Source organism: Rhinoraja longicauda, chromosome 19, assembly GCF_053455715.1.
Source record: "Rhinoraja longicauda isolate Sanriku21f chromosome 19, sRhiLon1.1, whole genome shotgun sequence".
Taxonomy (NCBI): Eukaryota; Metazoa; Chordata; class Chondrichthyes; order Rajiformes; family Arhynchobatidae; genus Rhinoraja; species Rhinoraja longicauda.
In genome coordinates, this window is record NC_135971.1 from 10,987,284 (window position 1) to 11,006,647 (window position 19,364).

General features: G+C 48.6%; 1 protein-coding gene across 3 annotated transcripts; it reads left to right on the plus strand.

Moving 5' to 3' along the window:
- The first annotated feature begins 304 nt into the window (after positions 1-304).
- LOC144602657 (neural proliferation differentiation and control protein 1-like) lies at positions 305-19,072 on the plus strand. Of its 3 annotated transcripts, none has more exons than XM_078415789.1 (8): positions 305-393; positions 4,489-4,638; positions 6,671-6,862; positions 8,419-8,485; positions 12,215-12,275; positions 13,090-13,175; positions 15,014-15,113; positions 17,590-19,072. In XM_078415789.1, the coding sequence occupies exons 1-8, from the start codon at positions 312-314 to the stop codon at positions 17,665-17,667; spliced, it is 816 nt and encodes a 271-aa protein (XP_078271915.1). In that variant the 5' UTR covers positions 305-311; the 3' UTR covers positions 17,668-19,072. The 3 variants fall into 3 exon arrangements, with proteins under 3 accessions (XP_078271915.1, XP_078271916.1, XP_078271917.1); XM_078415790.1 differs by having other exon boundaries at positions 15,017-15,113; XM_078415791.1 differs by having other exon boundaries at positions 328-393; positions 4,495-4,638.
- The last annotated feature ends 292 nt before the right edge of the window (positions 19,073-19,364 follow it).

Below are 19,364 nucleotides of genomic sequence, written 5' to 3' on the forward strand. Positions count from 1 at the left end.
GACTGAGAGGAGGTGTTCAGCGAAACGATCGCCGAGCCTGCTCTTGGTCTCGCTTATGATATAGTTTACAGTGTAACTTGCTCTCGTTTCTTATATTGATTACAGTGTACTGTGTTTAGATATTCTGTTGTGCTGCTGCAAGTAAGAATCCCATTGTTCCATCAGGGAAATATGACAATAAAGACACTCTTTGACTCTCTCACCTCCCCTCCACAAGAGTGGACCGAACAATACCAGCCCGCCCACTCCCCAACTCTAAACCCATGCCCATTTCCTGCCCATCATTCTGTCGCGATCACTTCAAACGGATCATGGTTTCAGTGAGAGGGAATCGCTTCTCTGACATGCTGGTCCCTATTTTCTTCTTTATATTCACGGGGCTTTCGCATTCAGGTAAGACAGGGATAATACCCGCTGCATATCAAATGTACGTTCTGTTTATTTCACTGCAGCCGATTTCAAAATGATTGCAACACCAGGTCTGAAATGGACAGACACGACTGCTAAATATTATCCGGATTGAACAAATGCACGGTCGGTCGAGCTGAAATCGCAATTTCGACCCTGACACGCATCAAGTAGCTTTTTATTCTTGTAATAGAATATAACGTTCAGAATAGCAATGGCCCGGGGGGATAAATAAGTAAGATTTATGAATCGAAGAATATGGGTGTTTATGAATCAGGGATGAAAAAATCTCATTATATTTCTTTTAGTTTGTCAGCTTGCGCACATATTTTGCGGACCCGCTGCGTGTTTTTTTTTTTTAAAGTGCGACGGAAAGCATTCTCTGTTCTACCTGTGGCTCCGTGTAAGAGACGGTTCTCTATCGGCGCTGCGGTCGAGTTGCTACCTGACAGCGTCAGAGACCCGGGTTCGATCCTGACCACCGATGCTGTCTCCACCGAGTTAGTACGGGTAAATGGACAGAATCTTTTCAAGGAATCAAGAACCAGGTGACGTTGATTTAAGGTGAGAGGGGAAAGATTTAATAGGAACCTGAGGGGCAGTTTTGTTTTACACAGAGGGTGGTGGGTATATGAAACGGAGTTAATTGGCTTGATATAAATGCTGCATCTTTCAATAAATCAAGTGGCCTCGTTCCCTCACTCAGTCTTTAATCCAAATATTTACACATCTTGCAAGGAGCAGACACAGACGTCATGAAGAAACTACAGGCGTCACTGGGTATCCATGGTTACCGTGGTGGATACAAAAGCCATCCTGTTTCAATTCACTAGGAATTTGTTTTCTTTTCTTTTCCGATGAAATCCCTCTGAGGCCAAACTGAGTCTGTGCAAGTTGTTCTATTGAGACACCAAAATAACATCGATCTTTTTCTGAAGAAGGGTCTCGACCCGAAACGTCACCCGTTCCTTTTCTCCAAAGATGCTGCCTGACCCGCTGAGCTTTTCCAGCTTTTAGTGTCTACTAGACAAGTGGACCCGTTGTGCCCAAACCTCTCCTGCATTGGTGCAAAACCCTCCCCTCCCCCGCTCCTCCCCCTCCCTCCCCTCACCCCTCACCCTCCCTCCCCCTCAACCCCCCTGATCCACCCCCTTATCCTCCCTCCCCCTCCCTCCCTAGGAGATAGATATAAACTTTAAAATGTGAATAACTTAAAAAAATTAACACCGATTTCAATGAAACTTCTTCCATGAGCACCAAAGGGGTGACGGTGAGTAAGGTGGGTCTAAAATGGTCGTGCTATCGTGTACCGTTTTGGCTGTAGTTCAGGAACAAACAAACAAACAAACGAGAGTTTTAGTGTATAGTGTATAGATCATTTCCCCTTTGCTGCATGGAACAACACAGCACAGAAACAGGCCCTTCGGCCCACAATATATGTGCTGGCCCTGATGTCACGTTAAACTGTACACCTGCCTGCACAGGGTCTTTAACCATCAAATAAAGGACACAAAGTGTAAATCTGTGAAACTCTCTGCCTCAGAAGGCAGTGGAGGCCGATTCACTGGATGCATTCAAAAGAGAGTTAGATAGCGCTCTTAATGATAACGGAGTCAGGGGGTATGGGGAGAAGGCAGGAATGGTTGTGGATGATCAGCCATGATCACAGTGAATGGCGGTGCTGGATCGAAGGGCCAAATGGCCTACTCCTGCACCCATTGTCTATTGTCGAAAGTGCTGGAGTAACTCAGCGGGTCAAGCAACATCTATGGAGAATGATCTCAGGAATGAGTGGGTTAACTACAGTTGCTGAGTAATACACAAAGCGACATAAAGTGCTGGAGTAAATCAGCGGGTCAGGCAGCATCTCTGGAGAACATGGATGGCCGACGTTTCAGGGCTGGGACCCTTCATCAGGCTGGGGTGCAGGAGGAGGCCATTCAGCCCTTTGAGCCAGCACTGCCATTCAATGTGATCTGTCTGATCATTCACAATCAGTACCCCGTTCCTCCCTTCTCCCCCATACCCCCTGACTCCGCTATCCTTAAGAGCTCTATCTAGCTCTCTCTTGAATGCATTCAGAGAATTGGCCTCCACTGCCTTCTGAGGCAGATACATGAAACATGAAATTAAAGTGACAATTGGAAAGGATTGGAGATGTGCAAAGATGTGGGGAGGGGGAAGGGAGTCAGTCTACCCCACGACAGAAGGGGCAGGCGTTGTACGGTTTGGTAGCCACAGGGAAGAAGGGTCTCCTGTGGCGTTCCGTGCTGCATCTTGGTGGAACCAGTCTGTTGCTGAAGGTGCTCCTCAGATTGACCAGGGTGTCATGGAGGGGGTGGAGCTGCATTGTCCAGGATGCTCCGCAGTTTGAGGAGCATCCTACCCCCCCCCAAGACCACACCTCCCGTGAATCCAACTCCAACTCCGCCCCCAGGATGGAGCCAGTCTTCCTGATGAGTTTGTTAATCCTGTGGGCGTCCACGGCCTTCGCCCTTCTGCCCCGGGACACGGCAGCGAAGAAAATGCACTGGCTACCACCGATTGGTGGAACATCTGCAGCATCTTGCTGCCAATACAGAGGGTGGTGAGTGTATGGAACGAACTGCCAGAGGAGGTCTGAAGAAGGGTCTCGACCGGAAACGTCCCCCATTCCTTCTCTCCAAGATGCTGCCTGACCTGCTGAGTTACTCCAGCATTTTGTGAATAAATACCTTCGATTTGTACCAGCATCTGCAGTTATTTTCTTACACTGCCAGAGGAGGTAGTTAGGCAGGCACAATAACAACATGTAAAAGACATGTGGACAGGTACATGGATAGGAAGGGTTTAAATGGATATGGGCCAAACACAGGTAGATGAGACTAGTGTAGATGGGGCATCTTAGACGGCACACTGCAGCGCCACCATGCTGCCGTAAGGTGCATAAGATCATGAAAGGAATAGATGCATAGGGTCTCTTGCACAGAGTAGGGGAATTGAGAACCAGAGAGAGGACATAGATTTAAGGTGAGGGGGGGAAAGATTTAATAGGAAACTGAGGAACCTGCAACTTTTTTTACACAAAGGGTGGGGGGTGTATGGAATGAACTGCCGGAGGAGTTATTTGAGGCAGGTATTTTCACAACGTTTAAAAAACATTCAAACAGGTACATGGATAAGAGTTTTAGAGGGAAGATAGACTCAAAAAGGTGGAGTAACTCAGCGGGACAGGCAGCATCTCTGGAGAGAAGGAATGGGTGACGTTTCAGGTCGAGACCCTTCTTCAGACTGGAGGGTCTTGACCCAAAAAGCCACCTGGACCTTCTCTCCAGAGATGCTGCCTGTGTTCCGTGTACCGTTTTAGCTGTAGTTCAGGAACAAACAAACAAACAAACGAGAGTTTTAGTGTGTAGATCCACTGAGATCCACTGCCCACTGAGCTACTCCATCCATAGAGCTACTCCATCCATGTTGAAAGGCTGGAGCAATTAGGCTTGTATACACTGGAATTTAGAAGGATGAGGGGGATCTTATTGAAACATATAAGATAATTAGGGGATTGGACACATTAGAGGCAGGAAACATGTTCCCAATGTTGGGGGAGTCCAGAACAAGGGGCCACAGTTTAAGAATAAGGGGTAGGCCATTTAGAACGGAGATGAGGAAGAACTTTTTCAGTCAGAGAGTGGTGAAGGTGTGGAATTCTCTGCCTCAGAAGGCAGTGGAGGCCAGTTCGTTGGATGCTTTCAAGAGGGAGCTGGATAGAGCTCTTAAGGATAGCGGAGTGAGGGGGTATGGGGAGAAGGCAGGAACGGGGTACTGATTGAGAGTGATCAGCCATGATTGCATTGAATGGCGGTGCTGGCTCGAAGGGCTGAATGGCCTACTCCTGCACCTATTGTCTATTGTCCAGCTTTTTATGTCTTATTTTCAGTTTAAACCAGCATCCGCAGGTCCTTCCTACACAGGTTCAGAGGGATGTGGGCCGAACGCAGGGAGGTGGGACAAGTGCAGATGGGGCATGTTGGCCGGCAAGGCCTGTTTCCGTGCTGTGTGTCTCTGACTCTATGACTCACTCTCTTGCCCTTCCTATGTCAGGTGCAGCTTCACGGTGCCCCAGTCATCTGGACTGCGCCCTTCTCCGCCGCAATCCCTGCATCGCTGGGTCAGAGGACTGCGGCCCCTGCTTACCCGGATACCGAGAGGATGGTGTCAAGAAGTGTACGCTCAATGGACATCAGAGGCAGGGTGGGTGCAGGAGACCTGAGTTTAGTTTAACTTAGTTTATTGTCATGTGTACCGAAGTACAATGAAAAGCTTTTAGTTTAGTTTAGTTTAGTTTAGTTTAGTTTAGTTTAGTTTAGTTTAGTTTAGTTTAGTTTAGTTTAGTTTAGTTTAAGGAAACCGGCCATTGTTTCCTTGGCCTGTGTGCATGGTGAAAACGAGTTTCAGATAATGAGACTCAACAAGACAACTTTGAAGCTGGTACAACTTGAGAGAGGGGACAGAAGGAGAAAGAACATTGAATTCTCCAATTTTAGGTAGCTAACCTCCAAACTCCTATTGGCTTGTGAGGAGCCCAAGAGCCTGTCCCAACTTGTGTTCCATTGACATCAATGCCAACCAGTTCTGTTGGGGTAGGTCAGTGTCAGCGGGTGGAGCTGTTGCCTCACAGCGCCAGAGGCCCAGGTTCAATTCTGACCTCCGCTGCTGCCTGTGAAGAGCTTGCACGTTCTCCCTGTGACCGAGTGGGCCTTCTCTGGGTGCTCAGGGTTCCTCCCATATTAATAGACAATAGGAGCAGGAGCAGGCCATTCGGCCCTTCGAGCCTGACTGCACCGTCATTCAATGTGATCATGGCTGATCATTCTCAATCAGTGCCCCGTTCCTGCCTTCTCCCCATACCCCCTGACTCCGCTATCCTTAAGAGCTCTATCTAGCTCTCTCTTGAATGTATTCAGAGAATTGGCCTCCACTGCCCTCTGAGGCAGAGAATTCCACAGATTCACAACTCTCTGACTAAAAACGTTTTTCCTCATCTCTGTTCTAAATGGCCTACCCCTTATTCTTAAACTGTGTGTGGCCCCTGGTTCTGGACTCCCCCAACATTGGGAACATGTTTCCTGCCTCTAACATGTCCAACCCCTTAATAATCGTATACGTTTCGATAAGATCCCCTCTCATCCTTCTAAATTCCAGTGTATACAAACCTAGTCGCTCCAGTCTTTCAACATATGACAGTCCCGCCATTCCGGGAATTAACCTAGTAAACCTACGCTGCACGCCCTCAATAGCAAGAATATCCTTCCTCAAATTTGGAGACCAAAACTGCACACAGTACTCCAGGTGCGGCCTCACTAGGGCCCTGTACAACTGCAGAAGGACCTCTTTTCTCCTATACTCAACTCCTCTTGTTATGAAGGCCAACATTCCATTAGCTTTCTTCACTGCCTGCTGTACCTGCATGCTTCCTTTCAGTGACTGATGCACTGACACCCAGATCACATTGTACGTCCCCTTTTCCTAACTTGACACCATTCAAATAATAATCTGCTTTCCTATTCTTACCCAAAGACATGCAGGTTTGCAGGTTAATTGGCTTTCTGTAAATTGCCCCCCGTGTGTCGCGAGTGGATGAGAAGATGGACACAAAATGCTGGAGTAACTCAGCGGGTCAGCCAGCATCTCTGAAGAGTTGACATTTCGGGTCGTGACCCTTCTTCAGACCCATCTGCAGTTCCTTCCTGCACAAGTGAATGAGAAAGTGGGATAGCATAGGACTCGTGTGAATGGGTGATCGATAGCCAGCATGGACTCGGTGGGCCGAATGGCATGATTCCACTGCGTATAAAATTATAAAAAGGAATGTACAAGCTGGGATACAGGAAAAATGTTCCCAATGTTGGGGGAGTCCAGAACCAGGTGCCACGGTCTAAGAATAAAGGGGAGGCCATTTAAAGCTGAGGTGAGAAAAAAACTTTTCACCCAGGGAGTTGTGAATTTGTGGAATTCTCTGCCACAGAAGGCAGTGGAGGCCAATTCACTTTATTTAAATTTAAAAGAGAGTTAGATAGAGCTCTAGGGGCTGATGGAATCAAGGGATATGGGGAGAAAGCAGGCACGGATTACTGATTGTGGTTGATCAGCCATGATCACAGTGAATGGCGGTGCTGGCTCGAAGGGCTGAAGGGCCGAATGGCCTCCCTCTGCACCTATTTTCTGTGTTTCTACGTTTCTAAACTAAACATTACATGTGTGTGGGTTTTTTTTTCTGTTCTAGCGACTCTCCTTGCGCCTGGCCTGAAGCTCACCGACTCCAACCAAGCTCCCAGCATCAGCAACTCTTCGCGAGCCCCCCAGAGCATGGAGGGACCCTGGACCACGGCAAAGACCACCCCGGGCACACGCCCCGTGAGAGGAAGGGACGAGAGCAAGAAGCTTTCCCGTCTGCTAAATGACGTGGTGTCGCTGAGTTAGGTAACAGGAGGCCGGAGTCTCCGAGACCTGTCCACGCTGGAATCTTGAGCAGAACACAAGAGTGCCGGAAAAACTCAGCGGGTCAGCCAGCCACGGTGGAGGGAAGTGGACAGATAATGTTTCGGGTCGGGTCTGAAGTGGAGGCCCGTCCCTTTCCCTCCACAGGTGCTGCCCGATCCGCTGAGTTCCTCCGGCGGTTTGCGTTCTGTTTAGCGAGAAGCCGGTGTGTAGTACATAGCGAATTTACAGAAAACTTTGCTCTAAGAGTCCAGGACACATTATTGGCGACAATGCTGAATACAAGATTCAACTGTCACCTCCGAATGCATGTAAACCACCAAACAAAAACCAGATTCATTTCTGGTTTCAGAGGTGGGAAATGGGAGAGTGGTGGGGGGGGGGGGGGCAGAAGTGGGGGAGAGATTGGTTATAGGGAGAGAAAAGTGGGGAGAGCTGGGAGGTTAGGAGGGAAAGATGGAGAGGTGTGGAGGGAGGAAAGGGGAGGGGGAGAGCAAGGTGATTGGGAGGGGATGGAGAGGGGGGGAGGCGGGAGAGCGGGGATGGAAGAAAGAGCAAATGGAGGGGGATTTCAGACAGGAGAGAGAGCATCAGGGGGAAAAGGAAATGGGCACAAGAGGAGGAGGAGATGAAGATGGGTCATTGGAGAGAGAGGAGGTGAGAGGGAAGGACCGATGTGAGGGGAGTTTGTAGGAAGGCCAGAGATGAGGGGGAGAGGAGTTGATAGGAGAGGTAAGGGGAAAGGAGGGGAGAATGAGGGGAGGTATCACACCTTCTCTCCAATTGGCCATTTTCGCTCCCCTGTTCCCTCCCATTTCTTTTCCACATCGCTCTCCCTCCTTTCCATCTCCCCCTTTTCTCCCCGATTCCCTCTCCCTGACCTCCACTCACTCTTTCTTCCATCCCGCTCATCTGTCTCAACCACTCTCCCAACTCCCTCCCAAACCAACTCACGGAGTCATCGAGTGATACAGCGTGGAAACGGGCCCTTCAGCCCAACTTGGCCACACCGGCCAACATTGTCCCAGCTACACTAGACCCACCTGCCTGCACTTGGTCTATATCCCTCCACACCTGTCCTATCCATGTACCCGTCTAACTGTTTCTTAAATGATGGGATAGTCCCAGCCTCAACTACCTCCTCCGGCAGCTCGTTCCATACACCCACCACCCTCTGTGTGGAAATGTTACCCCTCGGATTCTTAGCGAATCTTTTACCCTTCACCTTGAACCTGTGTCTCCCTCCCCCTCCCTCTCTCCACATCCGTGGAATACACTGTTGTGGAGGCCGACATTGGATATTTTTCGGGTGGAGATTGACAAATTGTTGATTAGTACGGGTGTCAGGGGTTACGGGGAGAAGGCAGGAGAATGGGGTTGAGAGGGAGAGAAAGATCAGCCGTGACTGAATGGCGGAGTAGACTTGATGGGCCGAATGGCCCCGTTCTGCTCCTGGAACCTATGAACTTATGACAGGGTCAACACGTTGGTCCATTGTCCACTGACCTTCCCTCCGTCCATCTCTCTCCCCAGGTCTGGTCATCATCTGCACAGTGACCGGTCTCTTCGGCCTGGCCGTGGCTGCCCTCTGCTGGTATCGGTGAGTCCCTGCTCCGTCCAACGTCCGCAACACTGCAGATAGACACAGAGCGCTGGAGTAACTCAGCGGGTCAGGCAGCATCTCTGGAGACGCAAGGATGGGTGACATTTTGGGTCGAGATCCTTCTTCAGTCTTCGGTCTTCTGAGTCCCGACTGCAAACGTCGCCTGTCCTTTTTTCTCCCCCCGATGCCGCCTGACCAGCACTACGTGTATATCTTTGGTATAACACAGCATCTGCAGCTCTTTGTTTCTACACCCAGGACAATTCACTCTCTAACATTGATTCACTGCGACATCAATTTCTCGTGAAGTGAGGCACAAAGTGCAGGAGTAACTCAGCGGGTCAGGCAGCGGGCTGCGCTTGGTCCATATCCCTCCAAACCTGTCCTATCCATGTACCTGTCGAACTGTCTCGTAAACATTGGGATAGTCCCAGCCTCAACTACCTCCTCTGGCAGCTTGTTCCATGCACCCACCACCCTTTGTGTGGAAAAAGTTACCCTTCTGATTCCTATTGAATCTTTTCCCCTGCACCTTGAACCTATGTCCTCTGGTCATTCGATTCCCCCACTCTGGGCAAGAGATTCTGTGCGTCTACCCGATCTATTCCTCTCATGATTTTGCACACCTCTGTAAGATCTCCCCTCATCCTCCTGCGCTCCATGGAATAGAGACCCAGCCTGCTCAACCTCTCCCTGTAGCTCACACCCTCTAGTCCTGGCAACATCCTCGTAAATCTGGCAACATCTTTGTTCCTCCGAAATGAACAGTAGTTTTGAATGAGGTCTGTAAAAGAATGTTTGAGATGCAAGAGCTTCCCTCTAATTCATAACTACTGACATTAAAATCGTTTCTCCAGCATCGGTCTTTTGTGTATTTATACTGCAAAGTGCAGTTACTTCTATCCGCCAACAGGTGTCACTTGAATAACATAGGCTGAGTGTTTGATGGCACTAGGCCTGTACTCACTAAAGTTTAGGGGGGGGACCTCATTGAAACTTACTGAATAGTGAAAGGCCTGCTTAGAATGGATGTGGAGAGGATGTTTCCACCAGTGGGAGAGTCTAGGAGCAGAGGCCATAGTCTCAGAATAAAAGGACGTACCTTTAGAAATGGAGGTAGACGAAAAATGCTGCAGTAACTCAGCGGGTCAGGTAGCGTCTCAGGAGAGAAGGAATGGGTGATGTTTCGGGTCGAGACCCTTCCTCAGACTGATGTCAGGGGTGCTGGCATTGACATCAGTCTGAAGAAGGGTCTCGACCCGAAATCTCACCCATTCCTTCTCTCCTGAGATGCTGCCTGACCCGCTGCGTTACTCCAGCATTTTGTGTCTACCTTCAGTTTGAACCAGCGTCTGCAGTTATTTTCCTACATGCCTTTAGAAATGACATGAGGCTACATTTCTTTTAGTCAGAGGGTGGTGAAACTGTGAATGGCTGTGGAGGTTCTTCATTTTCACTGATTCATGATTTTCGAGAGATTGAAGACATATTCAGACAAAACAAAACTGCAGTTTTCAGAAACCTGATGTAAAATCAGAAATCACCAAGACACCAGAGTTTTGCAGAAGCTGCAAACTTGAGCTAAAACCAAACCGCTGAAGGAACTCAGCGGGTCAGCATTTAAGAAACATTTTGACCGGTACATGGATAGGGTAGGTTTAGAGGGATGTGGGCCAAAGGCGGGCAGGAGGGACAAGTTTAGATTGGGCATGATGGTCGGCGTGAGCAAGTTCTGTTTCCACGCTGTATGACTGTATGACTCTTTGTGTAATCCATATACCTCCATTCTCTGCATATCTATGAGTTTATCCAAAATCTCTTAAAGGCTACCATCATATCTTCCCCCACCATCACTCTTGGGGCTAACGGAATCAAGGGATATGGGGAGAAAGCAGGAACAGGGTACTGATTTTAGATGATCAGCCATGATCATATTAGATGGCGGTGGTGGCTCAAAGGGCCGAATAGACAATAGACAATAGGTGCAGGAGTAGGCCATTCAGCCCTTCGAGCCAGCACCGCCATTCAATGCGATCATGGCTGATCACTCTCATGGCCTACTCCTGCACCTGTTTTTCTATGTTTCTACCAGGCAGCATGTGTGGAGGGAAATGGACAGAGTGACGTTTCAAGTCGTGATCCTCCTTCAGACTGATTAACAGAAGCCTCACCACTGACTGGATCTGCTGAAGGGACCGCACCCGAAACATCGCCGCTCCATGTTCTCCACAGATGTTGCCTGACCCACTGAATTACTCCAGCACTCTGTGAAACGTCACCTATCCATGTTCTCCACAGATGCTGCCTGACCCACTGAGTAACTCCAGCACTCTGTGAAACGTCACCTATCCATGTTCTCCACAGATGCTGCCTGACCTGCTGAGTAACTCCAGCACTCTGTGAAACGTCACCTATCCATGTTCTCCAGAGATGCTGCCTGGCCCGCTGAGTTACTCCAGCGCTTTGTGTCTTTTTTTGTGAACTAACATCTGCAGTTCTTGTATCCTGACTCATCACATTTATAGTTGAAACCTCCCAAATTCCTCTTAATTAACCAACAAACCTGACATTCTTCCCAACAACAGCATAACAGGCACGTAAAAGCAATACTCACAGGTAACATCATTTAAAAATAAACAATAAATAACAACCCCCCAAAAAAACCTGATCCTTTGTGCAACCATAGACAGTTCATAGTTTAGTTAATTTTAGTTTAAAGATACGGCACGGAAACAGGCCATTAAGCCCATTGAGTGCGCGCTGACCAACAGCCTAGTTCTAGTTCAACCCTGCACACTAGGAACAGCTTACGGAAGCCAATTAACCTACAAACCAGCATGTCTTTGTCATGTGGGAGGAAACCGGAGCACCCGGAGAAAACCCACACAGTCACAGGGGGACACGTGCATACTCTGTACAGACAAGCACCCGTGGTCAGGATCGAAATTTGGTCTCCAAATTTGAGGAAGGATATTCTTGCTGTAGAGGGCTTGCAGGGTAGGTTAACTAGGTTAATTCCCGGAATGGCGCGACTGTCGTATGTTGAAAGACTGGAGCGACTAGGCTTGTATACACTGGAATTTAGAAGGATGAGAGAGGATCTTATCGAAACATATAAGATTATTAAGGGGTTGGAGTTAGAGGCAGGAAACATTCAGGATTCAGGATATCTTTATTTGTCATCCAAAAAACAAGTTTTTTTGACGAAATTTAGTCCAAATGTTCCCAATATTGGGGGAGTCCAGAACCAGGGGCCACAGTTTAAGAATAAGGGGTAGGCCATTTAGAACGGAGATGAGGAATAACCTTTTCAGTCAGAGAGTTGTAAATCTGTGGAATTCTCTGCCTCAGAAGGCAGTGGAGGCCAATTCTCTGAATGCATTCAAGAGAGAGCTAGATAGAGCTCTTAAGGATAGCGGAGTCAGGGGGTATGGGGAGAAGGCAGGAACGGGGTACTGATTGAGAATGATCAGCCATGACCACATTGAATGGCGGTGCTGGCTCGAAGGGCCGAATGGCCTCCTCCTGCACCTATTGTCTGTTGAACCCGATCTCTGGCGCTGTCGGGCAGCAACTCTACCGCTGCGCCACCATGCCGCCCTTTTAGTCGGTTTGACTTGGCTTCATGTACACGAGGGCCGAGCGACCACAGCTCTCCAGGGGGGGAATACTCTGGTTTTGACCTTGATGTACGAGGTTCTCAACAAAGTATTTGTTTTGTTCCAGGCTGCAGAAGGAGGTGAGACTGGCACAGAAGATGGTCTATGAAGGGGTGCAGCCACCATGGGTAAGGAAGCAAGGCACGAAGAAGGCTGGAAGGCCGGTAGAAATTGGGCCTTGGAAAAAGACCGCAACTATCCACCCTACAAGCCCCTGATAATTTTTTCAACCACTATAATGTAACCTCAGCCTCCTTCGATCCGAGGGAAAAAAAGCTCCCCTGTATCCAGCCTCTAATAGCTGGAGCCCACAGTCATAAGGCATGGAACCAGGCCCTTCGGCCCAACTACCCCATGCCGGCCAAGATGCTCTATCTTCATTAGTCCCACTTGCCCATCTATATACTAAAACTCTCGTTTGTTTGTTTGTTTGTTCCTGAACTGCAGCCAAAACGGTACACGATAGCGCAACAATTTTAGGCCCACCTTACTCACCGTCATCCCTTTGGTGCTAATGAAAGAAGTTTCATTGAAATTGGTGTTATATTTTTTAAGTTATTCACATTTTAAAAGTTTAAATCTATCTCCATGGGACGGAGGGGGGGGGGAGAGGATGAGGGGGGTTGAGGGGGATGGAGTGTGGGGGGTAGGGGAAGGGGAAGGGGGAGGGAAGGGGAGGGGATGGGAGGGTGGGAGTGGGGTGGAAGGAGGGAGAGGAGAGGGGGAGGGGGGAGGAGAGGGTGCTTCACCAATGCAGGAGAGGTTTGGTCTCGTATCCCTCTAAAACCTTCCTATCCTTGTATCTGTCCAAATGTCTCTGAAATGTGGTCAATGTACCTGCATCAACTACCTCCTGCAGCAGCTCGTTCCATGCATCAACCACCGTTTGCATGAAGAAGTTGCCCCTCAGCTTCCGATGAAATATCTCTCCTCTTTCCTCAGTTCATGGACAGGAGAGTTGTGGACGAGCTGCAGAGGCATCATTACCACTACCAGCACCAGAAGAAAGTCATCCAAGCCCTGGAGCGGTGAGTTTCCCTGAACTCTCATTCACTCTTCAGTGCAGATGTAAGAATACTTGATGTCCGAGCTAAACGATGATATCATGACTCACAGGGTATCTGACCTTCCCCTCTCATTCACTCCTGCTCTCTGACCTCCCCTCTCAGCAGTTGAGTTGCTGCCTGACAGCGCCAGAGACCAGGGTTCGATCCCGACTACGGGTGCTGTCGGTACTGAGTTTGTTCGTTCTTCCCGTGACCTGCTTGGCACTCAGAGAGTTGTGCATCTGTGGAATTCTCTGCCTCAGCCAAAGAGAGAGCTAGATAGAGCTCTTAAGGACAGCGGAGTCAGTGGGTACGGGGAGAAGGCAGTCAGTGGGTACGGGGAGAAGGCAGGAACGGGGTACTGATTGAGAATGATCAGCCATGATCACATTGAATGGTGGTGCTGGCTCGAAGGGCCGAATGGCCTACTCCTGCACCTATTGTCTATTGTCTATCTTCGGTTTCTTCCCACACTCCAAAGACGTGCAGGTTTGTAGGTTAATTGGCTTGGTAAATGTAAAAATTGTGGGTGTACGATGGTGTTAATGTGCGGGGATCGCTGGTCGGCGCGGACCAGGTGGGCCGAAGGGCCTGTTTCCAAGCTGTATCTCTAAACTAAATCCAATCTATTATTTTCCCCCAAAATATACTTAATTCATTATATACAGTGGCACAGCTGGCAGAGTTGCTGCCTTAGAGTGCCAGAGACCCATGTTCGATCCGGACTACGGGTGCTGTCTGTACGGAGTTTGAACCTTCTCCCTGGGACCGCTGGAGTTTTCTCCAGGTTCTCTGGTTACTCCCCACATTCCAAAGACGTACAGGTTTGTAGCTAAATTGGCTTTGGTAAGAAGATTGTTGAAATTATCCCTACTGTGTAGGGTAGTGTTAATGTGCGGGGATCGCTCGTCGGCGTGGACTCGGTGGGCCGAAGGGCCAGTTTCCGCACTGTATCTCCAAACTAAGCTAAGCTAAATCTGAAGAACGGGTGATTAATGATCACATTGAATGGCGGTGCTGGCTCGAAGGGCTGAATGGCCTACTCCTGCACCTATTGTCTATTGTCTATTGTCAATGGCCGGCATGGACTCAGTGAAGGGCCTGTTTCCATGCTGTATCTTTAAACTTAAACTAAGCTTAATAACAACGTGAGGGCGTACAGCGTAGGTTTACTAGGTTAATTCCCGGAATGGCGGGACTGTCATACGTTGAAAGACTGGAGCGACTAGGCTTGTATACACTTGAATTTAGAAGGATGAGAGGGGATCTTATCGAAACATATAAGATTATTACAGGGTTGGACACGTTAGAGGCAGGAAACATATTCCCAATGTTGGGGGAGTCCAGAACCAGGGGCCACAGTTTAAGAATAAGGGGTAGGCCATTTAGAACGGAGATGAGGAAAAACTTTTTCAGTCAGATAGTTGTAAATCTGTGGAATTCTCTGCCTCAGAAGGCAGTGGAGGCCAATTCTCTGAATGCATTCAAGAGAGGGCTGGATAGATCTCTTAAGGATAGCGGAGTCAGGGGGTATGGGGAGAAGGCAGAGACGGGGTACTGATTGTGAATGATCAGCCATGATCACATTGAATGGTGGTGCTGGCTCGAAGGGCCGAATGGCCTACTCCTACACCTATTGTCTATTGTCGATTGTCAATGGCCGGCATGGACTCGGTGAAGGGCCTGTTTCCATGCTGTATCTTTAAACTTAAACTAAGCTTAATAACAATGTGAGGGTAAGATGGCAGGAAGCTCCTGGTCGACCAGATGGTCTGCTTGAACCTCGATCCCTCACGCCTGTTGTCTTTTCTTCATCCCAGCAGCAAATCCAAGATGAAGCGAGGGCAGATGTCGTCGGAATCTGAACCGGAAAATGAAAACGGGGAATATACCGTCTATGAGTGTCCAGGTTTGGCCACGGTATGCATCTCCATCAGGCACCCATTTACTTCACAAGAGAGTCAAGTCAAGTCAAGTCAGGTTTATTTGTCACACACATATACAAGATGTGCAGTGAAATGAAAGTGGCAACGCCTGCGGATTGTGCTAAACTACAAAACAGAATAGAAAAAAAAAATGTTAACACAAAAAATTAAATTAATATAGTAGATTAAAATTAGTCCCTGGTGATATGAGAGTTTACTCATATTCTTCAGTTAACTCAACTCTTCCCTGTGGGAAGAAACTCCGTTTCATCCTCTCTGTTTTCACAGCGTGACAGCGGAGGCGTTTGCCTGACCATAGCAGCTGGAACAGTCCTTTGCTGGGGTGGTAGGGGTCCCTCATAATGTTGCTGGCTCTGGATCTGCACCTCCTGATGTATAGGTCCTGCAGGGGGGTGAGTGTAGTTCCCATAGTGCGTTCAGCCGAACGCACTGCTCTCCGCAGAGCCTTCCTGTCCTGGGCAGAGCTGTTCCCAAACCGGATCGTGATGTTCCCGGACAAGATGCTTTCTACAGCCCCAGAGTAGAAGCACTGAATTTGAGTGCTCAGAGAGACTCTGAATTTCCTCAACTGTCTGAGGTGGTAAAGGCGCTACCTTGCCTTACTCACCAGTACGGCAATGTGTGTTGTCCATGTCAGGTCCACCGCCGATTTTCCAGCATCCTTGGTCCCAGAGCCTTACTGAATTATCCGTTTTGCCGGATCAACGGAGGCTACGGCCCCATGAGGAGTCCAACGCGATCAGAACAGTCCACTGAGGCCACTCAGGGGGCCGAGTTTCCGGCCCGCAAAGTCTGCAATGCAATGGGAAGGGATCACAGAGACGTCAAGTCAAGTCAATTTTATTTGTATAGCACACTTAAAAACAACCCACGTTGACCAAAGTGCTGAACATCAGTTCAGGTACTATGAAACGAACATACAATGGCACACAAACATGACAGCACATATATAAACAGTTCACAGCGCCCCCTCAGAGGACCTCAAACACTAGGGAGTAGAAATAGGTTTTGAGCCTGGACTTAAAGGAGTCGATGGAGGGGGCAGTTCTGATGGGGAGAGGGATGCTGTTCCACAGGCTAGGAGCTGCAACTGCAAAAGCGCGGTCACCCCTGAGCTTAAGCCTAGACCGCGGGATAGTGAGTAGCCCCAAGTCGGCCGACCTGAGGGACCTGGAGATAGAGTGGTGGGTTAGAAGATTTTTGATATTAGGGGGGGGGGGGAAGCCCGGTTAGGGCTTGGTATGTGAATAGGAGGAGCTTGAAGTTGATTCTGTACTGTACTGGTACAGAAAACTGCAGATGCTGGTTTAAATCGAAGATAGACACAAAATGCTGGAGTAACTCAGTGGGTCAGGCAGCATCTCGGGAGAGAAGGACACGATGACGTTTCGGGTCGAGACCCTTCTTCAGACCAAAGACAGGTCACGACCCGAAACGTCACCCATTCCTTCTCTCCCGAGATGCTGCCTGACCCGCTGAGTTACTCCAGCATTTTGTGTCTCCCTTCGGGTTTGCTGGTTAAGTGGCCTCTGTAAATCCCCCCCCCCCCCCCCCCCCCCCGGTGTGTAGGGGACATGTGTAGGAAGGAACTGCAGATGCTGGTTTACGATACAATACGATATGACACAGTAGAAATTTATTTATCCCAGGAGGGAAATTGATTTGCCAACAGTCAATGGTTTCTTCCCACTGAGGGTAGACACAAAACGCTGGTGTAACACAGCGAGACAGGCAGCATCTCTGGAGAGAAGGAATGGGTGACGTTTTGGGTTGAGACTGAAGAAGGGTCTCGACCTGAAATACACTGGAATTTAGAAGGATGAGAGGAGATCTTATCGAAATGTATCAGAGATTATTAAGGGGTTGGACACGTTAGAGGCAGGAAACATGTTCCCAATGTCGGGGGAGTCCAGAACAAGGGGCCACAGTTTAAGAATAAGGGGTAGGCCATTTAGGACTGAGATGAGGAAAAACTTTTTCAGTCAGAGAGTTGTGAATCTGTGGAATTCTCTGCCTCAGAAGGCAGTGGAGGCCAATTCTCGGAATGCATTCAAGAGAGAGTTGGATAGAGCCCTTAAGGATGGCGGAGTCAGGGGGTATGGGGAGAAGGCAGGAACGGGGTACTGATTGAGAATGATCAGCCATGATCGTATTGAATGGCGATGCTGGCTCGAAGGGCCGAATGGCCTCCTGCACCTATTGTCTATTGTCTATTGTCACCCACCATTCCTCTCAAGAGATGCTGCCTGTCCCGCTGAGTTACTCCAGCATGTTGTGTCTATCCTGGTGTGCAGGGAATGGATGAGAAAGTGGGACAACATATGTGTGAACGGCGGATCGATGGTCGGAGTGGACTCGTATGGCCGAAGGACCTAATTCCTCGTTGTAATTTTCATTCTTTCTCTGACTTCACAATCAATCAGTTCACTTTGTTAAATTTTCTGCTTCAGACAGGAGAGATGGAGATTCACAATCCTCTGTTCGACACCTCGATCCTCAAAAGCACTTCATCCATCGAGCAGCAGTAGCACCTGGAAACGAGGGGTGGAAGATGACAAAATGCTTTTCCTGCTTCTCGGCGCGTCCCGGAGGGTCAAAGTGGTGGTGTCTTCAGCCCTGGTGACCACAATACAAAATTGGACCCTTGTACCTGCTCTATCATTCAGTAAAATCTTGGATATTGGCTACACCAACTTCACATCGCTGCACGAGTTCCCAGATTCCTCGATTATCCTGAAGTCTAAATCCCGAAACTCCATCCCCGTTAAAAAACATTGGGAGCCTCTTGGTGTCTACCTTTAAGGGCCTGTCCCACTTAGGGGATGTTAAGGCGACTGCCGGCGACTAGGCTGTCACCGAACGTTTGCCGGGGTGTCGCGGGCATGATCGTGAGGAGTCTTCAATGAATCGTAGCGGATCTCGGCGTGTCCCGGAAAAAATTTCCAGATAGAAATTTCTCGGCGACAGCTGGCTTGTCGCCAGGTATCGTAGCTTATTGCAGGCGCTGTCGCACGCTGTCCCCAGGTTTGCCAGGTTGTCGCAGATGCATTTAGTAGGACGTAAGATTATTAAGGGGTTGGACACGTTAGAGGCAGGAAACATGTTCCCAATGTTGGGGGAGTCCAGAACCAGGGGCCACAGTTTAAGAATAAGGGGTAGGCCATTTAGAACGGAGATGAGGAAAAACTTTTTCAGTCAGAGAGTGGTGAAGGTGTGGAATTCTCTGCCTCAGAAGGCAGTGGAGGCCAGTTCGTTGGATGCTTTCAAGAGAGAGCTGGATAGAGCTCTGAAGGATAGCGGAGTCAGGGGGTATGGGGAGAAGGCTGGAACAGGGTACTGATTGAGAATGATCAGCCATGATCACATTGAATGGCGGTGCTGGCTCGAAGGGCCAAATGGCCTACTCCTGCACCTATTATCTATTGTAATATTAAATTAAGAAAAAGGCATTTGAAGATACCAGAAGGTAGTTTTGTTTAACCAATTTATATACCGTCAGGACATTTGACAGGTAGATTGGAGGCAACAGTTTGACGGTCAGGTAAGCGAGGGAAGTTTGCGATGTTTCCGAAGACGGTGTAATCTATTAGCCAGGTGCTAGTTTCACAAAAAAAGTAACTTGTATCGACCTGACTCGGCATTGTCGTGGTCATTGTCGTAGGGTAAAAGAAAATTTCGGCGATCTGCTACGACTTTGGCAGTCACCTTAAAAATCGCCTAACTGGGACAGGGCCTTTAAGTGGCTGATGAAATTAAGATCAGTGATTGTTCCACATGCAACATTGGAGTTTGTGGACCAATACGATATGATACGATATGGAACCGGTCTGTTACAATGCTGAGAATAATATTCTGCACTCTACCATCGCTCCAAAGATCATACTTGGCTTTAACTTGATTGTATTTATATATAACATTATCTGATCTGATTGAATAGACCATGCAAAATAAAGCTTTTCACTGGAGCTCGGCACATTACCATCGTTACTTTTTTGCACATCTTGCATTCTTTTGTTTAACCAATTTATTTACCGTCAGGACATTTGACAGGTAGATTGGAGGCGACACTTTGACGGTCAGGTAAGCGTGGGAACTTTGCGATGTGTTTCCGAAGACGGTGTAATCTCTTACCGAAATGTATAAGATTATTAAGGGGTTGGACACATTAGAGGCAGGAAACATGTTCCCAATGTCGGGGGAGTCCAGAACAAGGGGCCACAGTTTA